The following is an 18,824-nucleotide window of genomic DNA, read 5'->3' as shown; positions in this document are numbered from 1 at the left end:
CTTGGTGGTAAACAATCTGCCTGCCACGCAGGAGCCATGGGTTCAATCCCTGGGTCAGTAATATGCCCTGGAGAAGGAAATGGCCACACACTCCAGTATTCTCGCCTGGAGACTTTCATGGAAAGAGAAGCCTGGCAGGCTACATACAGTCCAGGGGGTTGCAAAAGAGTCAAACATGTTAGTGACTAAACAAAATTATCCTAAGTAAAAAATGGAAGCTAAAATGGATATTATAATATTTACATTATATGGAAATTCATTACAACTTTGTAATGGAAATTCACGCATATTTTTTTAAAAAGCCTGCTGGGCAACTAACGCAAGGTAATGGGTTCAGCTATTTGTAGAGTCAATCTTTGAGGCGCTTCTGCTGTTTCTATCTTTCCCAACCATTTTCAATGATGATTATGCATTCTTTCATAGCCAGGAAAAATTATCAATATGTGGTACAGATTGAACAGCACTGACAAGAAAGGAACGAACTCAGCATTCTGTTGAGCCTGATTTTGGAAGCTACAGCTCTCTGTCCCCAAGCCTACAGCTAGGCCTTCTCAGCAAAGTGATCTTCCCAGAGAAGCACTGGCTGCCTTTGGTTCAAACTCAGCTGTTGGGTCTGCTCGGCCACTATGGGGACCAAGAGATAGCACTTCATGTTCTTGCCTTTCTGGGGACTCTGAGCTTCCAGACCCAGAGCCCAGTCTATTTATTCACCCAAGAACATGCGGGGGGCCTGGGGGGCCAAGCCCCACGAATGTGAAGAGGGAAGCCACAGGAGCTCAGAGTTGGTCCAGAGATGGACCGGGAAACAGCGTGCGGAGCAGCACAGCTGAGATGCACGTGTGTGGTGGAGATGAGAGGAGGGCCTGGCCCAGCCTGCGGGAGGCAGGGGAGGGGGCGCGTCAGTGCTGGGCTCCTGGCCGTCGAGAGGCAAATGCGGGGACAGGAAGGCATGAATACACAAGGCTTGAGATGGGAGCAGAAAGCCACTCAGTGTGGCTGTTTATGGAGTATGAAGTCCTGGTGTCTGGGGCGGAGGTGGGGGAGGTAGTTGTGGCGGGGGTGGGGGGCTGAGGGTGGGAGAGGTAGGTGCGGGGGGCGAGGGCGGGAGAGGTAGTGGGGGCGGGGGGTCCCACACATCATGGCTAAGGGGTTTGGACTATATCCTCAAGGCAGTAGGAAGTCACTGAGAGACTTCGAGGGTGGTCTCGGATTAACAGAGGCCAGGCAGGTCCATGCCGGCTTCAGTACAGGGTAGCAGGGGCAACCGGCACCCTCTGCTGGAACCAGTCAGTGAGGCCGTAAGGTGCGGGCCTGTGCACTGGGGTCTCCAGCAGCTGTCTGCACCCAGCAGGTACTGAAGACACATTCAGTGGGGGAAGGATGGGATGTGGGGGTGGGGGGAGCAATGCCCAGGTAAGCAATGCGCAGCCTGCTCTCCTCCCCAGGTCTGGGGAGGGCAAGCAGCGCTCCTGGTTCCAGACCCCTCCAGCCTCAGAGGAGAAGCATGGGCAGGTCTAAGGTGGTGGGCAGGACCCTAGGACCGACTGCCATGCGCTGACTGGTGATGGGGCAGCCCAGGCCCCCTACCGAGGGCAGCTGGTACAGCAGAGGTAAGAGCTGCAAGGGCTCCCAGGAGCAGAGCAAGGGCATCTGCTGAGAGACAGTGCCACCTAGTGGCAGGAGGCGCCCACACCAGGCTTCTCTGGGACCGCCTTGCCCACCACCCCAAATGCTCCTAGGCCTTTCTGGGCTTTTCATGCTGGCGTCCTGAGCAATGAAAGCAATGATCTTGAGCTTTTGCCACCTGGGCTGTGCCTGAGCCTCTGAGAGCAACAGGCCCTATGGTATCAGCTGCGGGCGGCTCTGCCAATGAAGAAAGTGGACAGACTAGAATGTTATTCGAACCCCACGTGGCCCAACGGCGTGGTCAGAAATGTAGGGTCCTGCTCTCAGACTTGAACCTCCACAGTGCAAGAGACAAAGGAAATACAGTGTGCTCCGGAAGCTCTTCCAGGCACTGCTGACCCCTCCCCCCTTCCAACTCACACCCCGGGGAATTCTCCTTCAGGCCTTTCTGCAGCCTATTTTCTCAATGGTTCAGGTCAGAGGTGACTGTGGGAGGAGAGGCAGACTGAAGGACACCCCAGCAGCAGAGAACCATCTCCCCAGATATTCTCCCCCTGGCTCCAGGTTTAGTCCCAGGAGTCTGTTCCCAAGAGAGAGAAGTACCCAAGGCCAGCCTGGCTGTCTGTGGATGCCCCAAACCCGGGAGGGTCCAGATTCCAGCACCACAAATTCACAGCTACACGCCCACAGCTCACTCCTGACTGCTCAGCAGTTTCAGGCCAGGTGAGGTCACCATGACTGCCTTAAATAACTCAACAGAGTTTGTTTTCAATTGTTGGTTTAGCCAAGCAAGATAACAAGTACTTTTTAAAACTTCCCCTTTAAACAACAAGGTCCTACTCTTTAGCACAGAGCACTATATTCAGTATCCTATGATAAACCATAATGGAAAAGTATATTAAAAAAAGAATGCATATATGTGCATAACTGAATCACTTTGCTATATAGGAGGAAATAATTCAACATTGTAAATCAACTATACTTCAATTTTAAAAGAAAAAGAAAGAAAAGAAAACTAGAAAACCAAAAATAAAAGTTCAGAGACTAAAAAAATAAAACAAACTTCCCCTTATTGTCCAAAAAAAAAAAAGTATGTGCAACGGTAAAAAATTAGTTTTAGCAAAAAAGTGTGTGACTTAGAAACTCAAGGTGTCTTATATGGTCCCACCCTCTATCAAAATTTTCTATAAACAACCTGCTAAATATTCTTTCCGCTTTTTCTGTTCTATGCATGAGTATGTGGATATGGGCGGGAGCAGGGGAGTACATGTGGCAGCATTTTCTACACTGACATACAGTTTTACAGCTTCTTTTGATTTTTCCCATTAAGAGCATTCTTCTAGAGGTAGTCTTAGAACCAGAACTCAAAATCAGGTTAGCCCAGTGACCCAAGACCAGGCTGGCAGAAAATGTGATGCCCCAGGAACTCAGAAAGCAGGACGGTTTCAGGAGCAGGGGAGAGGGACCCATGCTAAAACCCAGATCAGTCCTGGAAAAGAAAAGGCCTCTCCCACAAGAGATATCCCAGGACAGGGGCAGGGCCACACCCCTCATCTCCTCCTCTCCCAGCGGTGGCCAACAGCGCAGCTGGGGTGGAACAGGCCGTGGCATGAGTGTGGCCAGGGTGAGCGGCCGACCCGGGAGCTGTTGGAGCCGCTGGAACACCCTGTACATTTCTGCTGAGCTGGGTGCACAGGCCGGGTCACACCCAGCGTCAGAGCTCGGGAACCGGGCCCCGTGCCAGGGCAGAGCCCTGCCTGTGACATCCAGGAGAACAAGGGCAGCCTCAAGAAAAGCTGGCCTGTGTGCCAGAGTGGCTCTCCTCCCTGGCCTTGGGGGTCAGCAAACACACCCACCAGGGCCCAGTTCCTGGGAGCCTGCTCACACCAGACAGGCTCCTGGCTGCATGATTTAATACCCAGTAATTCCAAGCCAGTGTAACGAGAACAAAAGGAAAGGACTGAATGAAGATGATGGGCAGGGTTCTGGGCTCCAGAGAAGACAAAAAGAGTGGAACCCAGCCCTGCAGTCCAGCTGCAGGTTTGCATTCTGGGCCCCCCCGCCCCCAGTAACTGGCGGCATGAACTGGCTGCAGTGGCTTACTGCTTCTGAACCCCAGTTTCCTTGCCTGCTAAATAGAAGTAACACAGCTGGTAAATCTCTATCTCTAGGTTAAATGTAATGATGTGTATCAAGCACTCAGCCTGAGCCTGCTACACAATAATCACTCAGTGTTACCCACTGCTGACCTTACCGCTGGCTGAGGGCACTCGAGAGAGAACTAACTCCCTCGGGCACACAGACCTGCAGGGCCGCTGCGGCCACCCCCCGGGGCACAGCCAGGAACACAGCAGCCACTGTAAAGTCTACGACCAGGCCAGGCCCCTGCACACAAGGGTGGTTTTCTTGTCCTGAACAGGGTGGACAGGGGTCAGGCAAGGGCTAAAGACATGCAACCACAAGAGCCTCTGCAGTTACAGGGCCCCCAGACACTGCCACTGCTTCCTCCGCCAGGCCCAAAAGGGATTTCCCCCCCATTACCTGATTGGGTCCTTGGCTCCCACCTGGGGAAGAAAGGACCAGCCTGGAGGCCGTGGAGGCACCCCAGACTCCACACTTAGAGGCTGCTGCCACCCGGGGTTAGCTGTGTGGGTGGGGGGAGCTGCAGCCCCTCCTTGTCTGCCCCGAATCACTCCCTCTCTCTCGGGGATCGCCCGTCTGCAAGGGCTGGAGCTATGCGTTCTAAAGGAACCACCGCTTGCTGCCCCTGGGAAGGGTGCGGCTGGCACGCAGGCCCTCACTCACCCTGGTCGATGGACTCACCCTGGTCGATGGAGTGCTGGGGCAGCTGGCTGAGCTGGCTGTTGACCACCCCTGCGTAGGTGCGAAGGAACTCCTCCTCGCTGGCCGTCAGCTGCAAGGACAAGAGAGCTGGGTGAGGGGTGGCTCGCACCCGCCCCGGAGGCACCTGCTCAGACTGGCTTCATCCCCAACGGGTGCCTCCTTCTCCGCTCCCCAGGCCTCTATTCTTGAGATGTGACCTTTCCATCCCAGGGTGAGACTCTGAACCCTCTGCTCCCACCCCTGAAGCTTGGCCCATGGGAGCCACAGGGCTTGCCACTGTGGATTAGATCCGGCACTGGGATTCCAGTGTAGGGCAGGCCAGGCTCGGAGGGCCCCCCTGCCCTCTCAGGCAATGTCCTGCCCCGCTGGAAAAGAAGGCTCTTGGGAGAGGGGAAGGAGGGAAGGTCAGGGCCTTTAGAAAACCTCACCCGCCTGGCCCAAGCTTAGCACAAGGGGTGGGAAGACTGCCCTGCAGGGCCGGCAGGACTGGACTTGCTGGTGTCTGTGTCCGGGAGCCTGAATCGGCCACAGCCTAACCAGAGCCCCCACAAGCCCCTCCCCAGACCATGGCTGTGGAGGGCGGCTGTGGCCCTCTGGATGCCTTCGTCGGGCGCCCTCCCTGGGGGCCCTGCTGCCTGACGCCCCGCAGGCACTCACGTTGGAGCCCATCTTCCTCAGCATGAGCAGCACTCGGACCTTCTGCTGAATGTACATCTCCTCCGGACTCTTCCCGGGGGCCCCCTCGCGGTTCATCCCCTGGCCAGCTCTGGGGACTGCTGCAGAGTGAGGAGAAGCATGGGGGCGGGGGACAGTGTCAGGACGACACAGACCCGCACACGGGCAGGAGGTGTCAGGCAGCCCACGATGCCTCAGGGGCTCGTTTCTGACAGCCCAGCGTGGAGGCGAGTTGCCGGTCCCTCCCTCACCCCTGCTGGCCCAACAGCCAGCCCGAGCAGCTACCCACCCCCCACTCCTCGCAGCAGGCGCTGGTGGCCAGTCCCTTCTGTGCGTGGAGCTGCTGGGCCCCCAGGGGCTGAGCTGACCCAGACTCCTGGCCAGCGTCACCTTCTAGTCACCTCCTCAGCTAGGCTCCTGCTACGACGAGCCCAGGGGATGTGCTGCACAAAACCCCAAGTATCCCCAGCTCTCAAAGCAGGCAGCTTCCATGAGGAGCAACGTGACGCGATCGAGGCAGCTGACTGGGGCCTGTAGCTGGAGAAGCCGTGGGATCAGTACCCAGCCCCCAGACACCAAGACAGCTCCCTCTGCACAAGTCCCTGACGTTCGAGAGGCCGGCTCCCGGGCCGGGCTCCAAGGAATCCCTCGATGGGGACGGCGAGCCCGGGGCTGCGGGCAGACACCCGCCTGGGCTCGCGGTTGCCACCCTCGCCAGCCCACCCACCTGTTACAGGGTGGCTCCTGCGAGCGGCAGTGCGTCCAGGTGTGGCGGGGACCCGACCTGCAGCGGCGAGGTCCCGGGAGAGACGTCCCGGGGTTTCCTCCCTCCAGGAGGAGCCAGTGGGAGGAAGCCGGGCGTGGAGGGGTTTGGGTTACACACTTGTAACTCCTGGATGAGTCAGAAATAACGCAGCAGCTGGTGGGGGTGGAGCCTCCGCGGCCCTGGTGCCAAGGAGCTGCGCTCGCAGGACCGAGGGAGCCGAGTTGGGGCCAAGGACACTCCTCACACGGTCCATCCCTCAGGGGCCAGCAAGCCCAGGAAAGGCCGGCTCTCCCGGGTGAAAGGCGGGCTCAGAAATGTACCATAGCCCTGGGCAGCAGCCTCCCTGGAGGCGCCTGTCAAAGCTAACAGGGGCTCCTGCCCTGAAGCCTGTACAACAGGGCAAAATGCAAAATGTGTTCACTGCAGCCTTGCGCTCAATGCAGTGCCTTATGGGGCCTTCCTGACACCACCAAAACCCACGCTTCTCTTCCATTGTGTGCCCCCCTGCCACCTCCGGGCTCAGAAAAGGGCCCAATTCACAACTGGTAATGGGGAAGGAGGGGTGAGCTGCCTCCAGAAAGACCTTGACTGAGAGGTAGCTGGCCATCCCCGGGGCCAGCTGCACAGTGCAGAGACAGTCCTAACTTCCCGGCACAGCTGAGCAGGAGGGCTTGGCTCCTCTACCTGCTGACCCGTTTGCGCCTCCTTCCACTCCCCCACCCCACACAAGTAGCCAGAATGATCATTTTAACAAACCAGAACAGATGAAATTTCTCCTCACTTCAGCCTACCCCAGGATACATTTCATGTCCTTGCTGGGACCCCGCAGGCCAGCCCTGCCTCCTTGCCCCCCACTCTTCCCCCTGCTCCCCTCCCCTCTGCCTCCCCGCCTGTGTCCTGGACCTGCCTCAAGGCTCCTCCCCCACCAGCCTCTGCCCGGGGGTCTCCAGGCCTCGCTTAGAGGGCTTCCTGGGGAGCCTTTCCTGACTGTGATCCAAGCAGGTGGTGCACCCCTGCCCAGGCCCTCCTGTCCAGCTGCCCCGTCTCGTCCTGCTTTCTGAGGGCACCTGCTGGGTGCTCAATGACTGTGTCTCTGGACCCGCTGGGGGGCTGGGGCCACAGGTGCTTCACTCACCCATTCCTCCCACAGCCCAAGCCCGGGTGGCTGAAGGGACAGTTCTGACAGTCCGTGGGGTATGGGCTCTGGGCTCCCCCCTCCACCCCATGCAACAATATCCACATCACTTAGAGTCAAATTTGTTTTTGTTGTTCAGTCGCTAAGTCATGTCTGACTCTTTGCGACCCCATGGACTGCAGTACACCAGGCTCCCCTGTCCTTCACTGTCTCCTGGAGTTAGCTCAGATTCATATCCATCTAGTGAGATGCCATTCAACCATCTCATCCTCTGTTGACCCCCTTCTCCTTTTGCCTTCAATCTTCCTAGGGTCGAATGCAAATCTCTAATCCAGTCTCCATAACCAAACTCAGCTTTCCCAAAGACTCTCGTTCCCGAGTAACTTGTCTGCCTTGGGCTGTCGTGCTCTCCAAGGACACTGAAATGTTCCATGAAGCCTCCGCACTGGGAGTGAGGGCTTCCGGGGATAAAAGCCTTCTGATTCTGTCCTGTGGCCAAGGGCTGATGGTCAGTTGGCTGTCTTCTTGCGGAAGACAAGGGAATGGCCACTAGGTGTCGCCACACACAAAGAACCAGAGCTCCAGTGCTGTCCACCCCCAATCCCCAACACAAGCCCCCAGTGGCCCTTCTACTTCAAGCCACCCTAGTGATGGCTTGAACTCTGTGACTTCCTGCTGTCACAGACCACCCTCAGTCCCCCCAGAGCAAGCTCTGTCCCCCCGTTTAGGGGCCAGCTCCATCCAGCTAAGGACACATCTCTGTTTTCCTTAGCATCCCAGGACCTTGGGATGCTCGCTTCACAAACGTCCAGAGTCCCTTCCTCATTGTCCTTTCCTGATCAGCCAGGCTTCCTCCAGCAGAGGTTTGAGAACTCGGAACCAAAAGGACAGTGTGTGTGTGTGTGTGTGTGTGTGTGTGTGTGTGTGTAACTCGGAACCAAAAGGACAGTGTGTGTGTGTGTGTGTGTGTAACTCGGAACCAAAAGGACAGTGTGTGTGTGTGTGTGTGTGTGTGTGTGTGTAACTCGGAACCAAAAGGACAGTGTGTGTGTGTGTGTGTGTGTGTGTGTGTGTGTGTGTGTAACTCGGAACCAAAAGGACAGTGTGTGTGTGTGTGTGTGTGTGTGTAAACGTGTGAAAAATCATTTTGTTATTGCTGTTTAGTCACTAAGTCCTGTCCAGCTCTTGAGATCCCATGGACTGTAGCTCGCCAGGTTCCTCTGTCCATGGAATTCTCCAGGCAAAAATAGTGGAGTGGGTTGCCATTCCCCTCTCCAGGGGTCTTCCCCAACCAAGGAGTGAAACCAGTCTCCTGCATTGGCAAGCAGATTCTTTAGTGCTGAGCCACCTGGAAAACCATTTTATATCGGGTCTATTTCACAAAATCTTGCTCCTTCCAATAACCCTACCCTTGGTGTTCTGTACTCACTGCCCCCAAATACCTCCTTACACTCACTACCCGCCACTCACTACCCCCACACTCACTACCCACTACACTCACTACCCTCAAGGATCCCCTGCCACACACTCATGCTGTGATAACCAGGGGGCCTTACACACCCAGCCCTTGGCCTGGGGTGTCCTTGGTACCTGAATGGGTCTTTGGGGCTGGGTCACGTCCCCGTGATGCTTTCCTGGCAGAGACTGGTTCTTAAACTGTCTTTCCTTGGGGAAGACTCCTGCCATTCCTGAGAATTCTGGTCTTCTAGGATTCTTTGAGCTCCAGCTAGAGCTGACTCTGCGCTGCTGCCTGACAGAGGGAACACCCAGGGCTGGATCAGGGCAGATGGTTGCATAAGCACACCTTCCCGCCCTCCACACTCCAATCCTGATGGACGGGAACATCAGGACTGATTTATAACCCCGTCCTAAACAGAATCTGCATCCAGGGCGCCAATGTGTGGGAGAAAACTTGAAGAGAATAAATCACAATTAACCCAAACGACACCAACCTTTCAGTCGCTGCTATGCTATGAGTTCATTACAGTGTTTGGGATTGGTGCCTGTGCAAGTGAACATGCTATTAAGTTTTCATCACAATTGTGACAGACATCAGATTAACTTCGCTAGAGAATTCTTACTTTTCCCTGCAGGGATCAAGAACTGGTCTCCGTTGAAGCGTGTTTAAATGACATAAGCCCAAACTACAGTGAATTTGGACATGTTAATCATTTATTCGGTCCTCAGCTGTGAGACCCACTTCTCAATTGCGTTCTCCGGGTGACGCCGGAAACATTCCACCGCTTGAGATGGGGGTGCATCTGTCCTGCATCCTAAGAAAATCCTTGCGTGTTAACTGCCCAGAGAGGGAGACCTGCTCCCTCTCTGAAGACAGAATATTCTGGAGGCTCACCAGGGAAAGGCATACATGAGCCAAAAAAACAGAAAATGGATAGAAACGGGCAGCTTTCAAGTACCCAAACAAAAGGTGAGGCAAGGGGAGAGGTTGCGGCTGAGTGGATGACAGGCCACTGATGTCAGGGGTCATGGGGAAAGTGGGCATGGTTCCAGAAAATCACATCTGCTTGGGACACACACAATTCAGAGAAACTGAGGGCTGTACATTCACTGAGACATGCAGACATGTCCACAAGCCCCTCAAACATGCCATACACACACTGCTGTTGGTTCTGAGCCCTCATCTCTGCTGAAGGAAGACTGGTCAGTGAAAGACAGTGAGGAAGGGGTTCCCAAGCACTGGGAAGGATTCACTTCATTGTACAGCAGAAACTAATATGACATTGTAAAGCAGTTACATCTCCCTCCCCAACAAACAAAGTGACAAAAGTGGCTCATGGCCTGGGAGGAGGCGCTGCTTCTCGAAGCCATGGAGGTCATCTGTGAGACACCACACTCCCGCCCAGAGATTAGAGGGACCCACTCTGTGCATGTGAGCCCCAGCTCGGAAGCAGTTGCCCTCAGAGTGGAAGACTCAGGAGGCAGTGTAGCAAAGACCCGGGGAAAGGGATGTGTGGCCATCAGACCCAATTGATCAATGGCTCTGAAAGCTGGCTTCCCCATGACAAACACAATCCCCTGCCCTCATTTTTACCGATAAACCTGAAGCTGATGCTGTTTAACACCCACACTTACATAAACTGGAATATACATTTATACCGAGGGTGGTCTAGCACCTGCTTGTATTATAAACACTGAGTAACTGCAGACTGGGCCAGACAGCAGTAGGGGCCTGTAGATACACAAGCTACCTCTGCCCCATGGATCCTGACACTTGCCTTTTGTTTTGTCCATTAAAAAAATTCTGCTATATTTTACATGCTCATGTTTCAAAATTTATTCTTACAACTGTACAGTATCTAGGTTGCATGAAAATACAACACCATATAATGGTGTGCTTCATGGAGCTTATATAAAATATTAATTCAGACTACACACATCTTAACAACATAAAAGACATCAACAAAAGCACAAAATGCACTGCACCCAGCTGAAGCCATGAGCATCATTACGGACGATGAAGAAAGGACATGAGACGTGCCTACTTCACGGTCAGCCCAGGAGCTGGTACCCAAGGCAGGACCCTCCCCAGCACTGATCTATGGCCAGGTTACCAGACGTCCCGCCCCTGGAGTTCTTACCTGCTTCTGGAAATCAACTTGAGGCAAACAGATGCTCAACTGTGACAGGTGGGCCGTGGCCAGGGAGAAATAAGAATATGCTGCCCTGTGGAAACACAGAAAACGGGTCATGGGAGGGGCTGAAGGAGTCCACACCCCGTGCTGAGGGATCCAGACTGGCTGCCGGGAAGCTCATGGCGATGGGCCCTGCGCCGCGGTCTGGAAATACCTGTGTGTCTGGCCAGCCCAGGAACTTGCACCAGCACCTCTGGGATAAGGTGCTGACTGCAGCTATGCGCTCCTGTCATTTCCGGCCAAAGCAGGTCACCACACACCCTTCTCCCCTGGGGTTAGTCACCAGGCCGACTGGGAGCCATGCTGGGAGATGGCGGGGACCTGAGTGAATCACTCCTGCCAGCTGATGGGCAAGTCCTGCACCTGCCCGAGAAGGTGTCCCACCCACCCGACAATGCAACCAGCCAGGCTCAGGTACCTCGGCGCCCCACCCATTTTGTGCTCAGACGTGCGTGGGGTTTCTGTGCTTGGGGAATACCTACAGTTGTATATGGAAAAATAAATTCTCTCTCTCCTTCTCTCACACACAGAGACACAGATATGCACACGTATACTCTACAGTTACAGATAATTTAGAGCCTGTTAGCCTGGCCACACGTCTGCTGGCCCTAAACAGGAATCAGAGAACATTTTCTTTTCTTCTTCTGCCTCCCACACACAACCTCATGGATTGGGTCCTTTGTGGGTTAACCAGGCAGGAGCAAGGCTGTGGACGGCGGGCAGAAGCACAGGGTGAAGCCGGCAGGGGCACCCAAGTCTTGCCCGCCTGTCCCCTCTTCACTGTGGCGCGTGGGCTTCCACCTGGACTTCAGGCTTTCAGCCCACGGTAAGGACGGATGTCTCTGGATAATTGAGAAACCTATTCTAAGAAACCGGGGGAGCTCTGCAACCCATCTGTCTTCAGCTATCTCTGCAAAGAAAGCTACTCACATACCCAAGAGGCTGAGGAATACGTGTTTTCCAGAGAAAGTGAGATTTCAGAAGCCTCCATTATAGGTAGGCGCTGCTTTGACCCTGGGTCTCTGGTCTGCAGAGCCCTTCAACCAGTGCAGAGGGCCCTGGGAGGGAAGAGCGGTCACCCGCCACTGCCACCTCTTCCACCCTCAGCCTGCTGCTGCTGCTAAGTCACTTCAGTCGTGTTTGATTCTGTGTGACCCCATAGACGACAGCCCACCAGGCTCCTCTGTCCCTGGGATTCTCCAGGCAAGAATATTGGAGTGGGTTGTCATTTCCTTCTCCAATGCATGCATGCATGCTAAGTCGCTTCAGTCATGTCCGACTCTGTGCAACCCCATAGACGGCAGCCCACCAGGCTCTTCTGTCCACAGGATTCTCCAGGCAAGAATATTGGAATAGGTTGCCATTTCCTTCTCCACCCTTAGCCTACCCTTCGGGAAAGACATTTATAGCAATTAATTGCTCTTTTATTCCTCTAGACATCAAAGTTCCGAAATACCAAAGCTCCCTGGAGAAATTTCTACCCAAGTCCTCACATTCTTTCAAAAGATGAAAAGAGACAACCTTCTTCCACTTCTGAGGGGCTTTAATTTCTCCAGCTATCACAACAGCCAATTAGCCCCCTACTGTCTACCGGGGTCAGACTGTCTAAAGTGCAGAGAGGAACCTGGGATTCATGACTTGAAGGAGAGGGCATCTGAGGGATGCGGGGGCTCCTGGTGGGACCATGTAGGGACTCACCCTGGCTGACCCATTTGCCACCTGATGATCAGGTCAATGTCCCCAGTTTACAGAGGAGGAAACTGAGGCTTAAGGCTGCCAGGGCCCCAGGGCCAGTGGAGACAGTAAGCATGCCCTGGAGCTGGAATCTATTTCCAGTTCAGTTCTGTCCCTGGTCAACCATGCAACCTGAGGTTGGTCATTGCCTACTGGGCCCTGCATTTTGCCACTGGTCAAGAGGAAATCAGGACCTCTGCCATGTCTTCCCTTGGTGGAGGCAAGGAGATTGGGGCAGGCTTCATGAGTGAGAGGCTGGGCACCAGCACAGGGCCGGGCACTCACAAGGGCCCCACTCCTGGTTTAATGCTCTCCTGTCGCTGTCTTGAAATTCTGAATATTTTTCTAAACAAGGGACCCTCTACCAAGCCCCACAAACTATCTAGCTGGTCCACAATGAGGGAGAGGATGTCAAGTGCTCTCAAACTGCCGAGGGCCCCGTAACCTTAAGTAGACATGATGTGGACTCCAGAAGGATTTACTAAAGGAAAACCTCTCTAGGTGGCCACAGCCTCATGTCAGGTGAGGGAGCAGGAGATACAAAGGACACTAAGTCTTCCTTCCAGAAGGTACCTGAATGGCTGAGGAAACCACTCTGCACAAGTCAAATAAAACAACACAAATCATAGGTAACAATGAACCAAAAAGATAGGTCAGGTTAAAACAGAACACTTCCAAGAGTGCCAACTATATGTAAGGTGCCATGCCCAGCACCTCCCACTGAGCAGCTCAGAGGCAAGAGGAAAAAACCCAGGGCCTTAACCCAGTGTAGTAAGTGGCAGAGTAAACGGGTGTCCCAGGCTCAGTGACAACACAGAGGAAGGGGAGGGACCAGCTCCCAGCTGAAGACCCTGAAGCTGTGGCTTGAAGGATGAATAGGAGTTTGCAGGTAGAGAATATGGGGATAGGCATTGCAGGTACGGTACAGGGAACTGACATTCTCTGAACAAACAATTATTGAGCATCTGTTTATTATATGCCAGGCCCCCTGGGTTGGGCGTTGAGGACACACAGGTGAGCATGTGATAGTCTGTTTGTGATGATGGCATCTAGTGAGCATGGGAGACAGGCATGAATCAAGTCACACCCAGGTAAACAAAGCTCACAGACACTCTGATCAATGAGGGGGGAGTGGCGTGGGGAGTGCAAGGACATGCAGCTAGATATCTGACCTTGCCCTGGGGGCAGGCACCCCTCGCGGGTGACTTCTGAGCTATTACCGAGGGTGAGAAGATGTGCTGTCTTGTGTGTGTGTCACACCCCCATACACACACACACACACACACACACACAAGTAAAGGTCTTGAAACAGGAAGGGGCTAGGCCTTTGGGAAAACTGAGAAAAAAGATGTGGCTGAGGCCTGGGAGGCAAGTGAAGGGGCTTGGGGGTGCTGGACCATACCTGAGGGCGGAGGAGAGGTTCACGCAGGGGAGTCAGGTAAGCCTGAGACCCCTGTGGCTGAGCTGTGGAGGAAAGATGGGGTGGGGGGGGGGGTCTCTGTTGGGCCAGGTGAGGGCCGGGCCTCAGGCTGTGGTGTGAGGATGGGAGGGCCCAGGATGCTTTGGCAAGTGGAACTGTGGGCCAGTGGCAGCATCAGAGCCTGGGGCAGCTGCCAGAGGGGATGTGGGGAGGCCTGACATGCCAGCTTCCAGTCTGCTGTCAACGGCCCTGAGGACAGGCTGAGCAGCCAGGGCTGGGCTCCAGGGTTCACGGAGAAGCTCTGCAAGCACAGCAGACTCACCCTTCAGCGGAAGTTGGTACCACCATGCACATCTCCAAGGTGTTCTGGAGAGAGTCAGAATGTGGGAACTGACCAGATCTAGGAAACATCCGGGGCACTGCTGGGAGACGCTGTACTGGATGGGGTAGGGGGTGGGCGGCACTCTGGGAAGAAGGAATGACGCGAGTAACCACAAAGAACTGACATCCTGGCCAGTCAAGTGGCCTTGATGAATGCATTCATTCATTCAAACCATCAACAAACATACTGAGCGCTTACTGGGTCCTGAGATGTTGTGCTGTGCTGTGCTTAGTCTCTCAGTCACGTCCGACTCTTTGTGATCCTCCGGACTGTAGCCCGCCAGGCTCCTCTGTCCGTGGGGATTCTCCAAGCAAGAATACTGGAGTGGGTTGCCATGTCCTCCTCCAGGGGATCTTCCCAACCCAGGGATTGAACTCAAGTCTCCTGCATTGCAGGCGGATTCTTTACTGTCTGAGCCACTTTACAGCAGTGCAAACATAGTCAAAAGTCCCCATGTACATTCTAGGGAGGGGGAAGAACAGACAAAACAAAACAGAAAGGAATCAATGGGTAAGTAACCTAGTGTGGAGGAAGGAGATGGGTGCTACCATAAAGAAACTGAGCTGGAGGGGGGGAACAGGAGTGTGGGGTGGTTGGGTGAGGGGGTGAGCTGAGGGAAGCTCAGGGAAGCTGGACCTAAGCTGGACCAGGGCTTTGGTCCAGGAGGGATGAAAGCCCGGGGAGGAGGGGGAGGGGACTGGATCACAGGAAGGATAAACTGGAGGTTGGGGGAGATAGGACCTCCTTACACGCTCCACGTGCTGCCCAGAATCCTTGGTTTCTCAGCCTCAGCACTGCCGACGCTGGACTGGATAACGCTTCATTGTGGGGACTGACCTGCACGTGGCAGAGTATTTAGCAGCATCCTGTGCTCTGTCCGCCCAAAGCACCTGCCCCTGGGCTGTGACAACCCAGGGTGTCTCCAGACTTTGCCCTGTGTTCCTAGGGGTAACCAACACCCCCCAGATGAGAACACTGCTTGAAAGGAATAGCTGACACACATTCTGACTCCCTGTGGCCGGGCACTGTTCTGAGCCCTCATGTCAAACATCCCTAGGAGGTTTTATTATATCAATGAGGATACCAGTCTCTCCTCACCCAGCTAGTAGGCCCTAGTCTATTGTGGGGCGGGATTCAAACCCAGACTATCCAAGCCCCGACCCCTCTGCTACACTGCTTTCCAGCACACAAGTCGGTGGACAGAGGTGCGCTCAGAGCCAGTGGAGGGAGGCAGACCTGGGCCTCAGCCTCGGCTGTGAGTCCCAGTCAGGGCGGCACCTCTGGCCCCTCAGCAACATTTAAAACTGGGGCACCAGAGAGAACTTCCGCAAACTCCACTCTCAGTAATTAAACTGCAGCCTCTCGGACTTGAGGGCCTCGTGAGCAGCTGCCTTAATTAATCAATTCCACATCTCCGCCTCCTCAACCCGGAGCCAGGCTTGGCATCCTGGAACTGCACTCCACCGGCAGGCGCGAGACAGGTGTGAGGATGGCTCCTCAGATCAGGGAGTTTGCAGGACGCAGCAGCAGTCTTAGGAGATGAGCTCGGGATGAGGAATTAGTCCTGAGGTCACCAACCCAAATGCCAACCTGCTCCTAAGCTCCTTCCTGCGGTGTCAGGCCAGGCAAGCTTGCAGAACAACAGTGATAATTACTGTGGTTGCTAGAGCGTTCACGGGGGCCGCGCAGTGTCAAGGCCTGTTTACCACACTGAGTCCTCAGGACAAGCCTGCATGGTAGGAATTATTCCCTTTTTATAGATGAGACAACCAAGGCTCAGAGAAGGCAAGGAACCTGCTCAGGGCTACGGAGTTAATACATGACAAGCCTGGAGAAAAGTTAATATGGAGTATTTATTAGATATTAGTATTGTATCAACATTATATGTGTTGAGTGCAATGAATACATTGTAGTCACATTGTAAAATATCCTGCTTCTTAAGAGATACAGGCTGAAGTGTATAAGGGTGAAATGTCTCAATGCTTGCAACTTACTCTCAGTTTCAGGGAAAAGGTGTGTGTGTGACTGTGTGTGTATATGTGACTGTGTGTGTACATGTGTGAATATATGTATATGTGTGTATGTGTATACTGTGGGTGTGTATGTGTATATATGTGTGTATTATATATGTAAATGTATGAGTGTGTATGTGTATATGTGAGTGGGTATATATGTGTAAGTGTGTATCTATGGACTTACCTCAAAGCTTGGGCTTCCCTGATACCTCAATGGGTAAAGAATCTGCCTGCAATGAGGGAGACCTGGGTTGGATCCCTGGGTTGGGAAGATCCCCTGAAGAAGAGAAAGGCTACCCATTTCAGTATTCTGGCCTGGAGAATTTCATGGACTGTATAGTCCATGGAGTCTCAAAGAGTCAGACACAATTGAGCAACCTTCACTTCACTTCACTGTGTATGTATGAGTGTGTATATGTGTGTGTGTGTAAACATGCATGTATATGCATGTGTGTATATGTGTGGGATGTGTGTGAGTGTGAACAGAGATAAGAGTGTGTGAGCAAAGGTTAACATTGGTGAATCCAAGTAAACGGCATGGGGGTGTTCACTGGGTTATCCAGAACTTTCTGCAGATTCTAAATCCAAATGAAAAGTCAGGAAACATGAGAAAGTCCCTGGGAAGCAGGGTCACAGCAGGAGAGGCTGCAGTCACTCTGGAGGCCCCTCGCATGGGGGGACCATCTCTGAAACCCAGACCCTGATGGGGTCCTACTCCCGCAAGAGGTGCAGGTGTGCTGCACTGGAGAGGCTGGGACTCCTGACACCGAGAACCTCAGCGCTCCCACCTGCCCCTTCCCCAGCAACAGGGCACCTTCTGTTCCAGGTGGGAGCTGCTCTGATGAAGGGGAAGCTTCTTGAAACACCAGGATCAAATCATGATGATGTCATTAGTGCTCCCACCTGCCCCTTCCCCAGCAACAGGGCACCTTCTGTTCCAGGTGGGAGCTGCTCTGATGACGGCCCTTCGGGGAAGCTTCTCGAGACACCAGGATCAAATCATCATGATGTCATTAGTGCGGCTGCCCTGCCCAGCTGTCCAGACAGCACCAGCAAAGGCATCAACACTGAAAACCACACTGAGGCTGGGAAGGGGACTTCAGCGGGCACCCTTCTTCTGTGGCCTGACCCTCAGAGAGTCTGCAGGCCACTCTTGCACGTGGCATATCACACACACCAGAGGACACTGGGACAGGCACAGCCTTGCTCGCTAGACAGAAAGGGCTCCGTCCACCGCCCTTGGGCAGACCCCAGCCGTCAACCACGTTCCCCTCCCAGTGCTGGCTCTCAGTAGGTGGCATCTGGCACTGTCTGGAGAAAGGAGATTTTCAATCATCACAGTCGGGAGATGCTCCTGGGTAGAACAACCTAGAATGCACAGGATGGCCACCACGTCCACAGCGCCAAGGGCGAGGAGCTCTGCCGGGTGGTCACCTCGGTTACCACTTGCACCAGGCTGCTTCCACACCTCTGGCCTTCACATCTGCTGGTCCCTCAGCCTAGAACATTCTTCCCTGTTCACTGTTCACTGTTGTAGAATTACCCTCTGAAGACCGTGTTTGCACACTGACCCGAATCTCCTCCACTCATGGCAAGGCCCTGGCTGCACCCAGGTGTCTGTGCATCTGGTTCCACCTCCACTCTGGAAGCTTCCTGAGGGCAGCCACAGGGTGGGGGTCAGGCCTGCGTGGGTCCCAGGTAGCCCTATTCTCAGACATACTAAAATGGAACCGCATCTCCCACTGAACAGAATTCTCATCTAACTCCTTAGAGGGGGATGACCCTTTTTCTTTTTCAGGCCTCCAGTATTTTTGTGGACCCCTGAAAACCCTGGAGACTGTAGGCTCGGCACTGTAGGACCTGGTGAATGAAACACTGCTGCCGGTCACACTTGGAGCTCCATGTACGGTGGAGGGAATGAACAGATTTCAGATTCACTTGGGAACCATGTGGGAAGGAAGCCCCCAACCCCAGAGAACCCTCACCTCAGAGAGTATAAGACATCAAGGAACTGAAGAAGCCTGCGTGCATAGATTATTTAACTTGTCATGACTGGATTGGTAAAAGGCATCTGTCAAAAGCTTCTGGTTTAAAAAAAAAGTCTCTCCTGCAAAGTTGGCCTGATTGGTAGAAAAGTGCCCAGCTCACACTGTCTCCTCAAGTCCTTTTTACTGCTAAGCAAGGCTACCTGGCAGGCCTGCTCTGACAGCCTCTGCAGTTCAGCCAGCACAACGCAAACAGGAAGGGACCTCAGAGCTGGGGACGCTTCCGCGGCTGCACTGGGACACTCCGATCCTGGGCAAAGTCCTCAGGCTCTGACTGAGGGACGTGCAGGTGGTGGCTTTATCCCTGCGCGGTAGGGGGACAAGGACAGGAAGAAAGAGAGGCATCTTCTGACCCAATTTAAAAAGAGGTCCTTTCTTCCTTCCCAGGGAACAGCTGGAGCCCTGGAACCTGGCCAGGCCAGAGCCTGAGACCTGAAGTCAGGAACCAGCGTGCCTATGGAATCCGGCTCCAGGTCTTCCTGATTCAGTCTGACCTTCGGCCTCTTGCAGGTCCCCAGGGGGTGGGTAA

At 54.1% G+C, this 18,824-nt stretch overlaps 1 protein-coding gene across 4 annotated transcripts in view; it reads right to left on the bottom strand.

Moving 5' to 3' along the window:
- CTNNBIP1 (catenin beta interacting protein 1) overlaps positions 1-18,824 on the bottom strand; it is a 46,522-nt gene that overhangs the window by 12,787 nt on the left and 14,911 nt on the right. The window contains exons 2-5 of one of the 4 annotated variants that reach the window (XM_043924599.1): positions 10,646-10,730; positions 5,873-6,037; positions 5,128-5,246; positions 4,432-4,540 (exon numbers count right to left, since the gene is read on the bottom strand). In XM_043924599.1, coding sequence (XP_043780534.1) covers positions 4,432-4,540; positions 5,128-5,223 — 205 coding nt within the window. In that variant the 5' untranslated portion in view covers positions 5,224-5,246; positions 5,873-6,037; positions 10,646-10,730. The remainder of the gene's footprint in view (positions 1-4,431; positions 4,541-5,127; positions 5,247-5,872; positions 6,038-10,645; positions 10,731-18,824) is intronic. The other 3 variants (XM_043924602.1, XM_043924598.1, XM_043924600.1) reach the window with 3 other exon arrangements.

This window comes from Cervus elaphus, chromosome 14 (genome assembly GCF_910594005.1).
Source record: "Cervus elaphus chromosome 14, mCerEla1.1, whole genome shotgun sequence".
Classification (NCBI taxonomy): domain Eukaryota; kingdom Metazoa; phylum Chordata; class Mammalia; order Artiodactyla; family Cervidae; genus Cervus; species Cervus elaphus.
The sequence above is the reverse complement of the archived record's forward strand: the minus strand, read 5'-3'. Positions and strand labels throughout refer to the sequence as shown.